This window comes from Lagopus muta, chromosome 4, assembly GCF_023343835.1.
Source record: "Lagopus muta isolate bLagMut1 chromosome 4, bLagMut1 primary, whole genome shotgun sequence".
NCBI lineage: Eukaryota > Metazoa > Chordata > Aves > Galliformes > Phasianidae > Lagopus > Lagopus muta.
This window is the reverse complement of record NC_064436.1, coordinates 3,865,273-3,881,770: the sequence shown is the minus strand read 5'-3', so window position 1 is coordinate 3,881,770 and position 16,498 is coordinate 3,865,273. Positions and strand designations below refer to the sequence as shown.

General features: G+C 36.2%; 1 protein-coding gene across 5 annotated transcripts in view; it reads left to right on the top strand.

The window, feature by feature from the left end:
• The window catches only part of FSTL5 (follistatin like 5), a 239,717-nt gene extending 230,422 nt beyond the window's left edge, over window positions 1–9,295 (top strand). For all 5 annotated transcript variants that reach the window (XM_048942357.1, XM_048942356.1, XM_048942354.1 and 2 more), the window contains one exon: window positions 7,792–9,295. In XM_048942357.1, coding sequence (XP_048798314.1) covers window positions 7,792–8,494 — 703 coding nt within the window. In that variant the 3' untranslated portion in view covers window positions 8,495–9,295. The remainder of the gene's footprint in view (window positions 1–7,791) is intronic.
• Window positions 9,296–16,498: the final 7,203 nt, after the last annotated feature.

Below are 16,498 nucleotides of genomic sequence, written 5' to 3'. Positions count from 1 at the left end.
GAAGCCTGAAAAACTGTTTGAAGAATCCAGCATAGCAGGAGGAGAAATTTCTTAATAGTTCCTTGATATTGGTTGTTTGGACATACTCTTCAACATACATTCCATTTCACTTCTGTAGATCTCTAGTGAGATATGGTTTAAATGCTCTGCAGGTACAATCCAAAACTGAAAGAGAGAGGAAAAAAAAAAAAAAAAAGTAGTAAAAGAGACCTGCCGTTAAATTTTATTCTATTTCTGAACTGACCTTTTCATTCATTTAATAAAAATGAAAGTGATGCTGTTTTTATAGGCAAAAATTGCTCATTTTCCATCAGGGTGACCTCACAACCTTTTCTTCTGTTTTTAATTTTCTTATTCTGACTCTGTTATCTTCTCATTTCTGTTCCTTAGAACTACTATGTTAAGGTTTCAAAGGCACGTTATCATAGTCATGTGTTACTGCTGAAAGTATTATTTATAACTTCTTCTGACAAGGTTTTAAATATTTCATTTACTGTGATAGGAAGATTCTGTGCTTAACAGAGGGTACGGGGGGGAGCCTATTCTGCTGCAAAACAGAAATATGAAGCCTAAAGTCATAATGAACAGCTGGAACAAAATTAGGGAAAGTTCTAAGGTCAAAAATTGTCGCAGTACCCAAAAGTAAAACTTTTATGCTGATTGACCAACAGCCAACAGACAAAATCCAAACAACCATTTCTGAACTGCAGAAATTAAAGATGTTTCTCAGCAACTTGTCATCAATGAACTATTCTGGGAGCAATCCATTTCTTAGTCCAAAGGGGAAGATATGTGCCCTTGCAATGCTGATAGTTTTCATTTTGGAAGTCTTTCTGATTTCTAATGGTATAATCTAAATCTAAATTTATGCATAAGTTATATAGAAAGTTATATAGAAAAGTTATATAGAAAGTTATATAGAAAACAAGAATAAATAATGTATATTAAAACTTATTTTAAAGATTTATTGCAAAAAGAGAAAAATTAACTTTGTGATGATTTCAGTGATCTGAATGCAAGGCCTCTATGAAGTAAAACAAATAAATAAATAGATCAGTGAAAACAGTCTTCCTGAGAATCATCTATTTATACATATAGAGTGAGAAATAATTTTAATGACGAGAAGTAATGGCAGTGTTGAATCATTTTATTTTCTTGCTGATGTCTTCTTCAGAACTACAGTGGATAATTTACTCATAATTTCATCAGAGAAAAAAAGAGATTTGATATTTAACGCATTTTTATTTTAGAATTTTGTTTAAATAGTACTTTCCCACATTGGCAGATCAGATCTTTATAGAATCGGAGTCTACCATAATCCTATCATAATCATCTAACAGACCGCTCATGAGCAGAGAATGGCATTTTCTTGGGTCAAATTTGGTCAAGATTTGTAGAAGCAGGACTATATTGATTCTATATTGATTTTTTTATTTGATTTTTGTTTTTATTTTTTTTGCACAAGTTTGAGTAATGATCCGTAATGAGTAGAATTTAAGAACGGTTTTAAAGATTTTTATTCGCTTGAGGTAAAGTGCATAATGTTTCTTATTTTAATTGAGTTGAATAGGTTAAAAACTTGTACTTTGTATCAAAGTACTGTTTTTTCCTTCTTGGTGCAAATAATTTTCACTGTAGTTCATCTAGTTCTCTTTGTCTCTTGCTTTCTGTTCTGAGAACATTACTTAAGAGTTTGATCTCAGATCTTTTCACAAAATGGCTATTGACTTAAGGGAAATAATCTGTGGATATAGGGATAGAAACAAAAAGGAGGATATCAGTGTTTACATAATTTTCCACTCTGTCAATTTTTCTGAGCTCAACCATAGATACATTTTTATGTTAAAATATTCAGAAATAACAATAATAATAATCTCATTTCTAGAAGTATTTTCCTCAGGCTTGCCTTGTGTTGTCATTACTTTTTAACCAGTATTTAGACATTTTCCTGTTCTATGATGAATACAGCTGCGCTTATAAATAATGCATGCCGTTTGGAAGAAAATAACAACATTTGGGAAACTCAGTTGTGAGTTTGCTTCTTGTTGACAGCTCCACGCTAGCGTCTTGCTCAGCTATTCTTAGGGTATAGGAGATGGAATCTTACCTGTGCAATATGAAAGTTGGAAAAAACAGTACCTTGCAAAAAACTGTTTTGAAGAGGTGATGTCAGAATTCACATGATTTTGGAACTTTGTATGGAATATCTATTCTACTCTTAGTTCATACTTTATTTGACTAGAACTTCCCGTTAGAAAAAAAAGAGCTTCCCTAGTTGTATAGCTAAAGGTCTCAGTATTGTCCTGCACCCTGTCACGCATTGGTTTTGTCACTTACAATTTCTTAGTTCATGTATCATTTTTTTAATACACTGATGAAAAGACCAGATTATAAAAAAATTATAATTCTAAATTACACTGGCCTCTGTGGCACTGTAATCATTTTGCAAATGTGCTTAGTCTGAAGCACCTTTTTTTAAGGTGTGTTACTTGAAATCTATCAGAATACACAAAATTCTGTCACTGCCATTCTAGATTGAAGTCTAAGCATGCTGCCTCCCCTTAGGATTAAGCATATTTTCATGAGAGCTGATGAACACGGTAGTTGAATTTTTGTTTGTTAAAGTTAACTGCTCCCTGCTTTTGCATTACATACTGACTTACAATTACCTAAATCTGAATACTAAATTCCATTCTTAAACTACATTCTAGTAATCGAGTGTCAAAACTTTTTTTTCTAGCTATAGCATTAAAATAAATGAAGTCATTTGTCTGCACTGTATATTTTTCTACTAAACAAAAATGTCACTAATATTTAAGAAAGTGAATACATTCCATGTCAATTTTCATATTAATTTCACCTGAAAGCAATTTTTCTGATATTTTACACTGCAGAACTTATCCTTTACAGATAAAAAGGAAAAAAATCTAAATAAAAAGAAGAAAACAGAAAAAAAAAGTATTTTCTCTCAAGGTGACACAGTACTGGAATGGTCTGCCCAGAGAGGCCGTGGATTCTCCTTCTCTGGAGATATTCAAGACCCTTCTGGACACTTTCCTGTGCGATATGTTGTAGGGAACTTGCTTTATCAGTGGGGTTGGACTAAATGATCTCCAGAGATCCCTTGCATTGCTTACAAATCTGTGATTCTTCAATCATTTATAACGTGCTATTAACTTTATTCATTTTAATTATTCCATTCTTAATTATGAGGGCAGTTTTTTTATTGCCTCCTCACACCTGCCCCCAATGCCTCCAAAAACAGGAAAATAGGGCACTCATTCATGTGGACTTCACTGTTGAAAAAATGCATTTTGCAATTAACACCTTTTAGGATATTCTTCCTGTCTCCATTCAGTTAGTTTGGACAAGTCATTTAATTTGTTTCTCTCCATCTCCCTTCATCTTGGTATTGCAAAGCTCGTTAGTTTTCACAGACTGCTAATGTCTGCTTGTTGGGGGTTGACCCTGGCTGGCAGTTGAACCGCCACACATCTTCGCTTTTATTTACTGAGATGTGGGAGAGAATGGGATAGCTGAAAGCGACAAAGCTCATGGTTCACCATGAAGACAATTTAATAAGTGAAGGAGTGAAAAAAAGAGTGATGCAAAAGCATGAGTCACCACCTGCAAATCAGCCAGTTTTTCAAGCAGTGGCTGTTCAGAGAGAGTTTTATTGCTGAGCATGATGTTATATAGCACAGAATGTCTTTGGTCAACTGGAGAAAGCTGTCCTGGCTGCATCCCAGACTCTTGCACCCTCCGCCTATTTATTGAGGGGAAGATGAAATAGAAAAGGCCTTGCTGCTGTACAAGCACTGTTCAGCAATAGCAACAGTGTTCTAACAGTGCTGTTTTGGTCGCAAATCTAAAACATGACACCATCTGAGCTGCTATGAAGAAAATTAACTCCATTGCAGCCAAACCTAGTGCATTCCTCAGACGGAAAGTGCTGTAGAATTGCTAAGCATAATTATTCAGATTTCTCTTTTTTGACAGTTTGTCATGATGTGATTGAAAAATTTTGATGTGATTGCAACTGCTGAAAGTCTGGTATTAAAATCTTTATTATTCATACATATACAGTAAGTAAAGTAAGAAACAATCTCAGATTTCTGAGATCTAGTATGTACTCCAATTGGAGTGTTATGCCCACAGGCTACAGTTTCCCACATGCATAAACTGTAAAAATAAAGAATTGGAAATGTGAAGATTTGCTCTCGTATCTTGAAGGCTTGAACTGCACCAGTTCACAATATGCACTCTGACAAATGCCTTTATATGCTGTTGAATATTGTGTATGATTTCACTGCATAGAAGAGACATGAGGGTTGAGATTCTCATAAATATTGATCATGGTTTAATGAACAGTGGGAGACTTCTGAATATCAATCTTTATACGCGGAAATTTTGCATTAAGCACACCACCATCTATCTATAAATCATTTGGGAAAAGTGAAGTTACTCTAAAGTATCACTTGTTCCCCAACAGCCTAGTCATAAAAAACAGGCTAAGAGCACAAAGGCGACAGGCACAATTTCATTGCATGATTATGAGTGGCTGTGTTTTTTTAATCCTTCTGGAAAACTAAGTGCTTCTGAAAAGTTATTAGATTATGGTAGCTTTGGGGGTTGAATTCAGCTAGCCACAAGACAGAATGAAACATAGAGTTCTAGTGCCAACTTCTTTACCCAGTCAAAATAGTCTGGCTTTACTTTAAGTGAAAGAAGCAAAAAGATAAATGACAACCAAACAGTGGAATAGTGGAAGCTCAGCTCATTCACTTGCTGTTTGTATTAAATTCTCAATAAAATGCCACTAATATCAGTTCTGTGAAACGTCCCCACTGAGTTGGGATTATAGACACCACTGGAAGGCAGCATTTTAGTATTGATAATTCATCGTTTAACGATCTGGTAAATTATACTATTTTATTGCATAGGGGTTGTTTTCTTTCTTTCTTTCTTTCTTTCTTTTTTTTCAGCTGATCTTTATACTTCAAAGCTTCCTTTAGAATCCATGGAATCGTAGAATATTTTGTGTTGTAAGGGACCCCTAAAGGTCATCTAGTCCAACTCCCCTGCTATGAACAGGGACTACATCAACTACATCAGGTGTTCAGATCCCTGTCCAGCCTCAACTTGATTGTCTCCAGGAATGAGTAAGGTGCATTCAGCACCTTATTGGCAGCCTGTTCCTATGCTTCATTACCCTTATCATAACAAACTTTTTTCTTATATCCAATCTAAATCTCTCCTCTTTTTGAAAGCGTTTCCCTTTGTCCTATCGCCACAGACCCTGCTGAAGAATCTGTTCCCGTCTTTCTTATAGCCCCTCGTTAGGTACTGGAAGGTTGCTATCAGGTCTCCCTGGAGTGTTCTCCTCTCCACAGCTCTAGCTCCCTCAACCTGTCCTCACAGGGGAGGTATTCCACCCCAGGATCATTTTTTGTTGTCCTCTTCTGGACGTGTACAGCAGGTCTGCATCTCTCTTACACTGAGGACTCCACACCTGGATGCAGTACTCCAGGTGAGGACTCACCAACACAGAGCAGAGGGGCAGGATCACCTCCCTGGATTTGCTGGCCACATTTCTTTTGGTGCAGCCCAGGATACAGTTTGCTTTCTGGGTTGTGAGGGCAAATTGCTGGCTCATTTCCAGCTTGTCATCCACCAGTACCCAAAGGACCTTCTTGGCAGGGTTGTGCTCCAGTTTTACATACCCTAGCCTGTGCTGACAGTGGGCATTGCCACAACCCAGGTGCAAGACCTTGCACTTGGATTTGTTGAATCTCATGAGGTTCACCTGGGCCCACTGCTTGAGCCTGTCTAGGTCTCTCTGGATGTCATTCATGTGTGTCAACCACACTACACAGTGTATCCACAAACTGGCATGCCAAGATGTTCATAATGCTGGAAAGAAGGCAGTGCAGACAGATGCACATGGTTGTTAGAGGGCAGTAATTAGCTTTCTGGACAGTGGGCTAAAATTTATTTGCAACTGATCCTTGCTGTACGCAGTCAAGTGAATTTTGAAGCAGGATTTCATGATCTATGATGATTTATTAAAAAAGATGTGTTTTGGTTATCTGCACTTATTCCCATCTATCTTTCTTAAGATCTCATTTGCACTGGTTTGGGTAACCTGTATAATGATCAGTAAAAAATTGTGTTGGACATTAAATAACTTGTATCATCACCCTGGCTTTGCCAGCGGATCATGATATAGCCATAGGGAAGTCACTCATCTTCTTGCTTCACTTACTGTGATATTTGTAAAATGCTTTCTAACTTAAAACTTCTACTTCAGTTCACCATATTAATATTCTGCTACCATAGCTGATCTTTTAATGCACTTACCTCTAGGTTAAAGTTTTCCATGTTATATCAGTGTCTAAAATTGTGAGTTTTTAAAGTTTGAACTGGAAAATTTCTTTGGAGTGTTAACATTAGAAGAAAATAATATTAATAACCAACAGTGATAGCTAGCCCTGATTTAATACTCATCCAGGAAAAAAAAAATAATTTGTTTATAAAATAAATAAATAAAAATTATTTATAAAATTATAAGAAATTATTCTGCAGTACTATGATCCAATGATATTGAAGCAGGATGCAAGGATTTTGGAAAGTAGGGCTGAAATTAAAAAATGTTCCAGAAAATTGTACGAGTTTGGTAAGAAGAAGAACAAGTATAATTAAACCTACCTTATATCTGAGGAACTGACTGAGCAGTGTCCTGAAATATTTCTGCATGTTTTTTCCTTAATCAGAGATTACTGAATATGTTGGGCTTGCTAAGTATGTTGTGAAATTTTGTACTATTTTCAACAACTCAGTTGTTGAAACATTGTGGTTCTTCATATGGATAGGATCTGAAAGGTATTTTTAGATTAAATGTCATCACACAGCAGCAAGAATGCTTCACTGTAGTGATCAAAGATTCAAAGTAAAATGTTAAGAAATGTGCCAAAGGAAAACAGCTGTTTCAGAGGAGTGCTGTGAACGGTCCTTAGATTATAAACAAGACTAATAAACTTTGACATAACTTTACAGTATTTAGAGCACTGGCTTTTGCATACATGCAATCAAAAAATTGTGCAGTCAGAACTTACAGCTTAACAGAGAATAGTCATGTAGTATATGTTTAAAATGTTACAAACATTAAGCTCTAGAATTTTAAGGTTTAATCATATTATTCATGTTCAGTGAGAATTCCTTGAATATATTGAAATGTATAAAGATTCATTTAAAAATGTAAGAAATGTGGGTTTTGGGTAGTTGGGAGGCATAAACTTAAATCCTTTTACGATATTCATTTCTGCTGAATTAGAATGAGAAAAATTAGGATAATTATCTGAATATCAATGAGCTCTGGATAAAGCTGATTCCCAAGAAAGTTGAAGAAGAATGTGAAGTGAATTAAAGCTTGTGGAATGTATTATCTATTGATATTTAATATTTTTCTTCCACCTAGCTTTTGTAAAAGTTTTAACTGAATAGACATTCAGAGTAATGTTTACTTTCCCCCTAGAGTCTATAGAAATAAAACACTGCCAATTAATCAGAGAAATGATTTTTAGATATTTTATTTGGCACAATTTAAAATATAATTACAAGAACACTGAAAATTAAATAATATGAAATGCTTCATCTCTGGAACATCTGAAGCTAAATTGTATTTGTACACTGCTGCAAGTATTAACTCATGTACTTTATTATATTGCCTTTCCACATTTGTACATGATGCATACAATAACTCTTTCTTTGACTTTGTGCTTTTCCTTCCAGGTTTGGATTTATTCTTCATAAAGATGAGCCCATGCTCCAGAAGATTGATCTTGAAACTATGTCGTACATCAAGACAATTAGTTTAAAGGATTATAATTGCATTCCTCAGTCCCTGGCTTATACACATCTTGGAGGATTATTTTTTATCTGCTGTAAACCTGATACCACTGGTGCTGTTCTGCCACAGCTTATAGTGGACAGTGTTACTGATTCTGTGATTGGATACAATGGCGATGTAACAGGCAGACCACACGTCTCTCCAGATGGACACTACCTTGTCAGTATTGATGATGCAAAGGGTCTCATGAGGATCCAGACCATAACGTTGAGAGGAGAAATACAAGATTCATTTGACATTCACACAAATTTGCACATATCTGATGTAGCTTTTCAGCCATCATTCACTGAAGCTCATCAATACAACATCTACTGTAGTTCCAGTACACAAACTGACGTTCTCTTTGTGGAGCTCTCCTCTGGAAAGGTTAAGATGGTGAAGAGTCTTAAGGAGCCTGTCAGGGCAGGCGAATGGCCTTGGAACAGTAAGAACCGTCTTATAAAAGACAGTGGCCTTTTTGGTCAGTATCTCATGACCCCTTCCAAGGAATCTCTGTTTATCCTAGATGGACGCCTCAATAAGTTAAATTGTGAAATCACTGAAGTTGAGAGAGGCAACACAGTAATTTGGGTTGGGGAAGCATAAGAATCTATGTTGAATATTTGCTGAATTAATAGTTTTACGTTGCATTTAATACGTACGTTAATAATACACAAAAAATGTACGTTAATACGTACATTTAATAAGTACGTTGCACTTAAATTATAGCATTCTTTAAATTTACACCAATTTCATTTGAAATTGTTCAACCCTTCTATACCTGTTATTTCTTTGACTTGAATGCAGTTTGAGTCAATTTCCATGTAAGTTACTAAAGCAACAGCTATTTGCTAATATGGTAGCCTTATTAAATATCAGCCAAGATTGTATTGGTTGACTGGAATTACTACATATTGAAATTGATGACAAATACCATGCATTACTTTAAAGAAAATAGGAAAAACCATAAAGCTTCAGGGAATTTAACATGATACTTTGCATTTGTAAATGGAAGAATTGAATATGATTCAAATATTGGTTTGCTTTGCTTCAGACACAAAATGAGAGATGTACAACTTTTTGTTCCTTAAACTGAAATAGGATGTCCTGTTTTGTCAGTTCACTGTTTAATATTTTTGTGCCTTGAAGTGAAAGTGTCACAAGAAAGGTAAAGCATAGAAATTGTATAACTTATTCCCATAGTGACTGCAGGATTGCTTGTCATTGGAGAGAAACATTTACTATCAAATTTTTGTCTCAAGCTTTGGGACATAGAAAGAGAAAAAAGAGAAATTATATTTGCAGTGCACAGTTTTCTGATCAGTGAAATTCAAGAAGCTTATTTTTATGACCAGTCTTAATTTAGAAAGCTGTTTTGCTGGTTGGTTTTTTTTTTTTTTCTTTTTTAAGAAAAAGAATAGATGTTAGGTTTTTCAGCTGTCACAGAGTTCATCAGTAAGGAGTCTGAGTTCTACTACAGAGAACCGCTGCATTTACTTATTCAGAGTAACCAAATTCTGAGATCTGACTACACAAAGCTTTACTTTTACTGACAAGAAAACTGGTATTTTTAAAAAAATGTGTACATTTTAGGAAGCTGGAAACTCAGAGAATTGAAGTTAACAAGTAGATAATATTTTTTTTCTTATTCATTATACCATTGATGCATATTTATTAAACCATTTGGGTAACTCAGCAAATTTTCTATTTCATGCATCCAATTGGACTAGTGAAAAAAAATGCAAAAAACCCACCTCCACCATCAAAATCTTTTTTTTTTTTTTTTTTTTTTTTTTAAGTTTATTAACGTAAAATTCTAATTGTAATGATGAGGAAACATCTAAATGGGAAAAATGAGATTCTCAGAAATAAAACAACAATAGTCAGTAGGATAAGAAAGCCAGCAGTAAAGAACTATCCAGACTTAGAGCAATGACTTAAAAGTTTGGGAGTGTTTTTATTTTTATTATGTTTTTGCTAAGGAATGCTTATAAGCTCTTAAACTGACCTCCTTTTTCAGAAGGAAATTAAAAAAAAAATACTTTTTTTAAACAAAATTGTACCCTGATTTAGATTGTGTAAATTTAGAAATCTGGAATTTTCTAGCATTGTAATCTTGTGTACATTTAGCATCCTGCCCTTTGTGATACAGTAAATCTCTCTTTAGCTTGAGCAAATCTCCTGGTAGGTACATTTAACTGAATTAAGAGTCTGCTTACATTTCTAGGTACTGAATCTGTTTTCCTTTTCAACAACCTTTCTCCATTGTGAACAAACAAGAGTCGTGTGAACTGTCCGTTATTCACTTATTTGCAGTAGTCTGTCTCATGCATTTTTCTTCTGTACCTTACACCACGTGAATGTTCTGTATGTAGAAAATGCTTGATAAAAGAAGAATAAACCCCATAAATTTTAAATGGTTCTGATTTTGGTGAATGCTCCAATGTAGCCACATTGGAGTGGCATTTAACATGTATTTTATGTGAAAGCAAGGTAGAAGGAAGTGAATCTGCCTTTTGATGTGTAAAACAAATATATGTAAAATACATGATACATGGAAAGAAAATTTTGTAGAGGGATTTAACTAACTGGAATTTTTATTTGGCTGCTACAGAGGAAAGCTTATCAGTTAATCAAGTAGACACAAAGTAATTAGAGTGTAGATAGACATGTATTCTGATGCCTAGGTACTGAAGCCAAAGACATATAGTCTAGAAGCTGTACAAACATATGAGCCTAAACCAAGATGCATGCCACTCAAGTGGCACAGCTAAATAGCTCCCTATCCAATCTGTTTGGTGTATACCAATCTACTTGGAATATATATGTGCTTTGGCCTCTCTTTATCTAAGCATTAACAATTAAAGATAAGAATTGGATCTCATTACAGTAATGAAATTCCAAAATTCCTTTCATAGAATCAAAGAATCCCAAAAATGGTTTGAGTTGGAAGAGACCTTAAAGTCCGGCAAGTTCACCCCTCCTTCCACCCCTGCCACGTGCAGGGATGCCTTCTCCTAAACCAGGCTGTTCAAAGCCTTGAACACTTATAGGCATTTAGGCACCTTCTTTTAGTTTAAAACTATTGCACCTTGCACTATCATTACACTCCCTGATAAAGTATCCCTCTCCAGCTTTTGTGCAGACCCCCTTTAGGTTTGAGAAGGCTGCTTTAAGGTAAGGTTTTCCCTTCCCTTCCCCTTCCCCTTCCCCTTTCCCTTCCCCGATGTTGCATGATCCCTTAGAATCAATCTCAAAATGCACAGCTGTTGTCAGTTTTGGCATTGACTCATTCTTTTGTATTAACAACCTAGGACAAACAGAGGAGCTTGAAAATGTAGATAAAACTTGTTACTTTATGAAAAAGGAGACCAGAATCTCTACTAATGTACCTAACAGATTTTGTGATGTCAAAATATTACAGGCATCGAATATACCATTTCTCCCAATCACTTTATAATTCTTGTTTAAAATCAATTTCTCTAATGCCTCCCTAAGAACATATCTGAGTTTAGCTAAGGCAGTTTGGTAAAGAAAACTGCCAGCTTCTTGATTTTCCAGTGTAATAGAAGACTGTATAGAAATCGAAGACCGTAGTTTGTTTCTTTTCCATTTGTTACGGAATTGAAATAGGTTTCTGTAGCCCAGGAGTTCTTCTGACCCCAATGATAAATGAGAAATCAAACACCGTCTTCGGTATTTCAGATCTCTCTTAAAACAAACCCAGGTGTAGCAAGTTAGTTTAAATTCCTCTCTTTTCTGATTGATGCTGTAAGCAGAGGAAAAAAAAAACAAACCTGCATTTTACTCCACAAGCTGTTATAAACCTTTGAGATTTAGAATTTCCTTGCAGAAAATCATTAAAGAAAAGAAGTTGAAGATAATGGAGACGAAATGGATGAAACCAAGTTCTGTTAAAGCTGCCCAGTTTCCCCTGTGTTTCTTCATGCTAATCAATTTGAGAAAAATACAATGCAAGGATACGACAGTGCTCTTCAGCAGGGATTGTGATTAAGGAATTTCCTTTGCTAAGGTAGAGTGCCTAAGTCCAAAATGAATATGTCTTTGCAAATATAAAAAATACTTTTTATCAGCATGTCTAAGAAATTCAATAGCAAAAATGATTAACCAAATTTCAAAGTATTCTATCTATTGCTATGAATTATATCAATAAGGTTAAAAGTATATGATTTTTTACTGAGCTTCTTGCTCATACTATATTATGAGGTAAGACTATCTTGAAAAGTGATAAAGAGCAAATGAATATTTAAGTATCACTGTATGATTTCAATTTTAAATAGTGACTCTTCATGGAAAGATTCAACTTCTATGAAAAAACATCTGAGTTTGAATATGGTATTCCTTTGTGTTATTAAACAGCATTTTTGTTACATCTTTACAGTATCAAAATTCCAGCAAGGAATCAAATATTGCTAAATGCAGTTTGCAAAATAGCAGCTTTACAAATTATAAAGGTTTTATTGATATAAAAACGTATTTTTGCTGAGTTAGCTAAAGATACTCAGTTTGATTTAAACAGAAACTGTGGCTGTGAAGTCCCCGGTGACTGGAAGAAGGGAAACATTACTCCCATTTTTAAGAAAGGGACAAAGAAAGACCTGAGGAACTGCAGGCCAGTGAGCCCTCACCTCTGTGCCTGGGAAGATCATGGAGCAGATCCTGCTGGAATCTATGTTAAGACACATACGAGATAAAGAGGTGAGTCAAGATAGCCAGCATGGCTTCACCAAGGGCAGATCGTGCCTGACCAATCTGGTGGCCTTCTGTGATGGAGTGATGGCTTTGGTGGATGGGGGAAGGGTGGCGGATGTCATCTGCCTGGACTTCTGCAAAGTCTGTGACATGGTCCCTGATCATATTCTTCTCTATAAATTAGAGAGGTATGGATTTGAAGGATGGACTGTTCGGAGGCTTAGGAATTGGCTGGCTGGATGCAGCCAAAGGGCTGTGATCAACGGTTCTGTGTCAGGGTGCAAGCTGGTCACAAGGACCACTAGGAGGAAGTTTTTCACTTGGGGTGTTGAGGCACTGGAACAGGTTGCCCAAGGAGGCTGTGGATGCCCCATCCCTGGAGGCATTCAAGTCCAAGCTGGCTCTGAGCAGCCTGGTCTGGTGGTTGGTGACTCTGCACATAGCGGGGGGTTTGAAAGTAGGTGATATTTGAGGTCCTTTTTAACCCAGGCCATTCTATGATTCTATGAAAGAGCATTTTCAGTTTAATTTTCGACATTTGTTTTTAACTTATATTTGAACAGTAGCATGATACTGTGCAGGATATTTGGTAAATAATTTGATAGGTCTCAATTCTGGAAAAAGTTATTATCAATCATTTGTACTTGCTATGTTTTCCCCTTTTTAAGATATTTTGAAGAGAACATCTGTAATGCATTTCAAAAAAATTTTTTTTTGAAAAATGAATCAGTTAGTTACTATGGTAACTTCCTAGTGAATATTTTAAGAATTGTATTCAGTAGCATTTTCAATTGCCCCTATTCTGGCAGTCGTTCACTCGAACAACTTTAAGGAAAACCAGTACAGTTGGATAAGCTTTATAGGCTCTTTTATACGTCAACAAATACCGGTTTTGTCTGATTTAATCTTATCACCTAAATGTGTGGATTTTAATTAGACTGTATCAAGTCAAGTGCTATCAGTACTGAATTAGGGTACAAGAAGAAAGAAACCTTTCCCTGCTCTTTCTGCATCAACAGTTTAAGAGACAAGTAAGACCACATCTTTTGCCTTCAAAAGTCTCTATGGCAATTTTTAGTTTTCTCAGCTCAAATCCAGAACAGTGTAGGGCTCCTTCAAGCCGAGAAGAAACAACCTGAAGTCGTAGCAGGGACTCACACTGTGTTTCCTTAGCTACCTCTAGACCGTCTCTTTCTTTCTCTACTTCTCTAAGCAGTTACCCAGTGTTTTCCATTGGTGGAAAGGACTCTTAGCAGTACACTCCACAGCTATTTAGCAGCAACACCTAAACCTGAGCCACTTCCCACTAACTTAGCACTAAGCATTCAAGCGTCACGTACCAATGTAGCCTGATGATACCCTGCTTCTGATAGATTGTGGCCAAATCCAGTGCTTTAATGGAAGTAGTAAGCCTAGTATAAAGAAGATTATGGATAAGATTATGGTGAACATTATTTAAAAGCAAACCAAAAACCTGTATCTTCCTTCTTCACGCAAGTAACTAGAAAAATGCTTAAATCTGGGATCAATATACAAACAGTAGCTTTATTTTCTTTAAAATTTGTTATCAGATGGAATGCATGTGACAAAATATTAGTGTTTATAGAGCTGCTATTACAGAATTATTTTCCCAATATTTTCATTTATTTATAAAATCATTCATAACCCTCCAAGCTCTGTTGAAACACTGAAACTTACATTTATTTCTGACCATGTCATAATATTATTGTCTTCAAAAATAATACTGCTTTTTTGATTATATTTTCCAGACTGTATGTGTAACCAATTGTCACACTTTTCACCATTATTTTGGTGAAGTTAGACAAGTGCTTCATCACCATGGTCATCACCATGCCTGTTCCAGGTGAAGGCTTTCTTAAATACAGATATCCAGACTGAAAACACTGCTCTGAGTGAAGGGAAAAACTGGAACCCTAGTTTCTACTTTTCTCCTTAAAGTCCTACGAGGAGAAGCTGAAATTAAGGGCTTTTTAAGCCTGGAGAGGAGATATATTCGGGGAGACCTATTAGCAACCTGCTGGTACTATGGAGAGGTTATCAAAAAGATGGAAACAGCTTCTTCATTGCAGTTTGTGCCAGGATGACAAGACACAGCTGCATAAAGTGAAATGAGTTTCAGACAGGATAGAAGGGAAAAGTTTTTTCTTGTGAGGACAACCAAGCACTGGATTGTTGTGCAGTCTCTGCCCATGGAGGTTTTCAATACAGCTGGATTACAACTGGAGCTTTGATCTGAGCATTGTACTAGGGATCTAAAAGTCCAATTATTAGCTTCCAACCTGAATTATCTCATAGCTCTATGATTCTGATTTGGGAATGGAAATAATGCCAGTCATAATTTAGTTCAGTTTAAGTTTCTGACTGAACTTGTACAACAGGTACTCAACTACATGTTAGTAAATGAAAAGCCCTGGTGTCAAGGCTAAAATGAAATATAGTCTAAGAAAAACTGGAAAAGAAATACATCTTGTCACTTGTAATCCTTAGCTCTGAACATCTCATTTTAAACCAAGGATATTGTCATTTTGAAATCTGAAATATATTTCTTGGCTTCCAGGAAATCCCAAGCTGATAATAGGTCTTATCCAAGATGAAATACATGAACGTAAATGCTCCTTTCCAAGCATTTGAAAAATAGCTCAGAAGAAGGAGGTACAGCCTTGTAGATAAGGTCTCAAATGCTCTGAGACAGTGTATGTCCAAATATGAATGCATTCACCCAAGTGTGTCCGTGTGTCCTTGGTAACAGCTATCTTATGCATCTGTTCAGATTGTATGTGTTATGGCATGCTAAAGAAAAAAAAAACGAAAAAAAAAAAACACACCACCACCTAATCTAAGCATCATAGTCTCACTAAAATAATTAAATTTAGAGGAAACGGTCAAAATCATAATTAAGTTAGCATTAGAAACTGTTTCGGAGAAGACATTACATTCAGCAGAACATAGTAGAATCACAGAATCATAGAATTGCTCAGGTTGAAAAAGACCTTAAAGATCATCAATTCCAACCACAAGCTGACCATCCTACCCTAACTCTAACAACCCTCTGCTAAATCATGCCCTGAGCACCACATCCAAATGGTTCTTAAACACATCCAGGGATGGTGACTCAACCACCTCCCTGGGGAGTCTATTCCAGAGCTTCACAACCCTTTCTGTAAAGAAGTGTTTCCTCATATCCAACCTAAACCTCCTCTGACAATTTGAGGCCATTTCCTCTCGTCCTGTCACCTGTCACCAGTGAGAAGAGACCAACCCTGCTCTCACTGTAAGCACCTTTCAGGTATTTGAAGAGAGCAGTAAGGTCTCCCCTCAGCCTCCTCTTCCCCAGACTGAACAGCCCCAGTTCCTTCAGTTTCTCCTCATAGGCCATATTCTCCAAGCCCTTCACCAGCCCTGTTGCCCTTCTCTGGACCTGCTCCAGCACCTCCATGTCCTTTCTGTACTCAGGTGCGCAAAACTGAATGCAGCACTCTGCCAAGTACAGGGCAGGATGACTTCCCTGGTCCTGCTCACCACTCCATTTCTGATACAAGCCAGGATGCCATTGGCCTTCTCGGCCACCTGGGCACACTGCTGGCTCATATTCAGCCCACTGTCCATCAGTACATTGATGTACATAGTAGTAGCAACAAAGAATTTAGTAATCTATGTCATTCTTTTAATGGGGAAAGAAGAGTATGGTGGTTCTGCAATCCAGGAGTGAAACTAGAATGTTACAGTTCCAAGGCAGAGATATTTACATTCCTTGACACAAGTTCTTAAAATCAGCTTCTAGATATATATATATATATATATATTTTATAGTAATGTGAAAATAACTCTTGAAAGAACTACTAACAAGTCGATGTGCTCAACAGGAAAATCTATTGA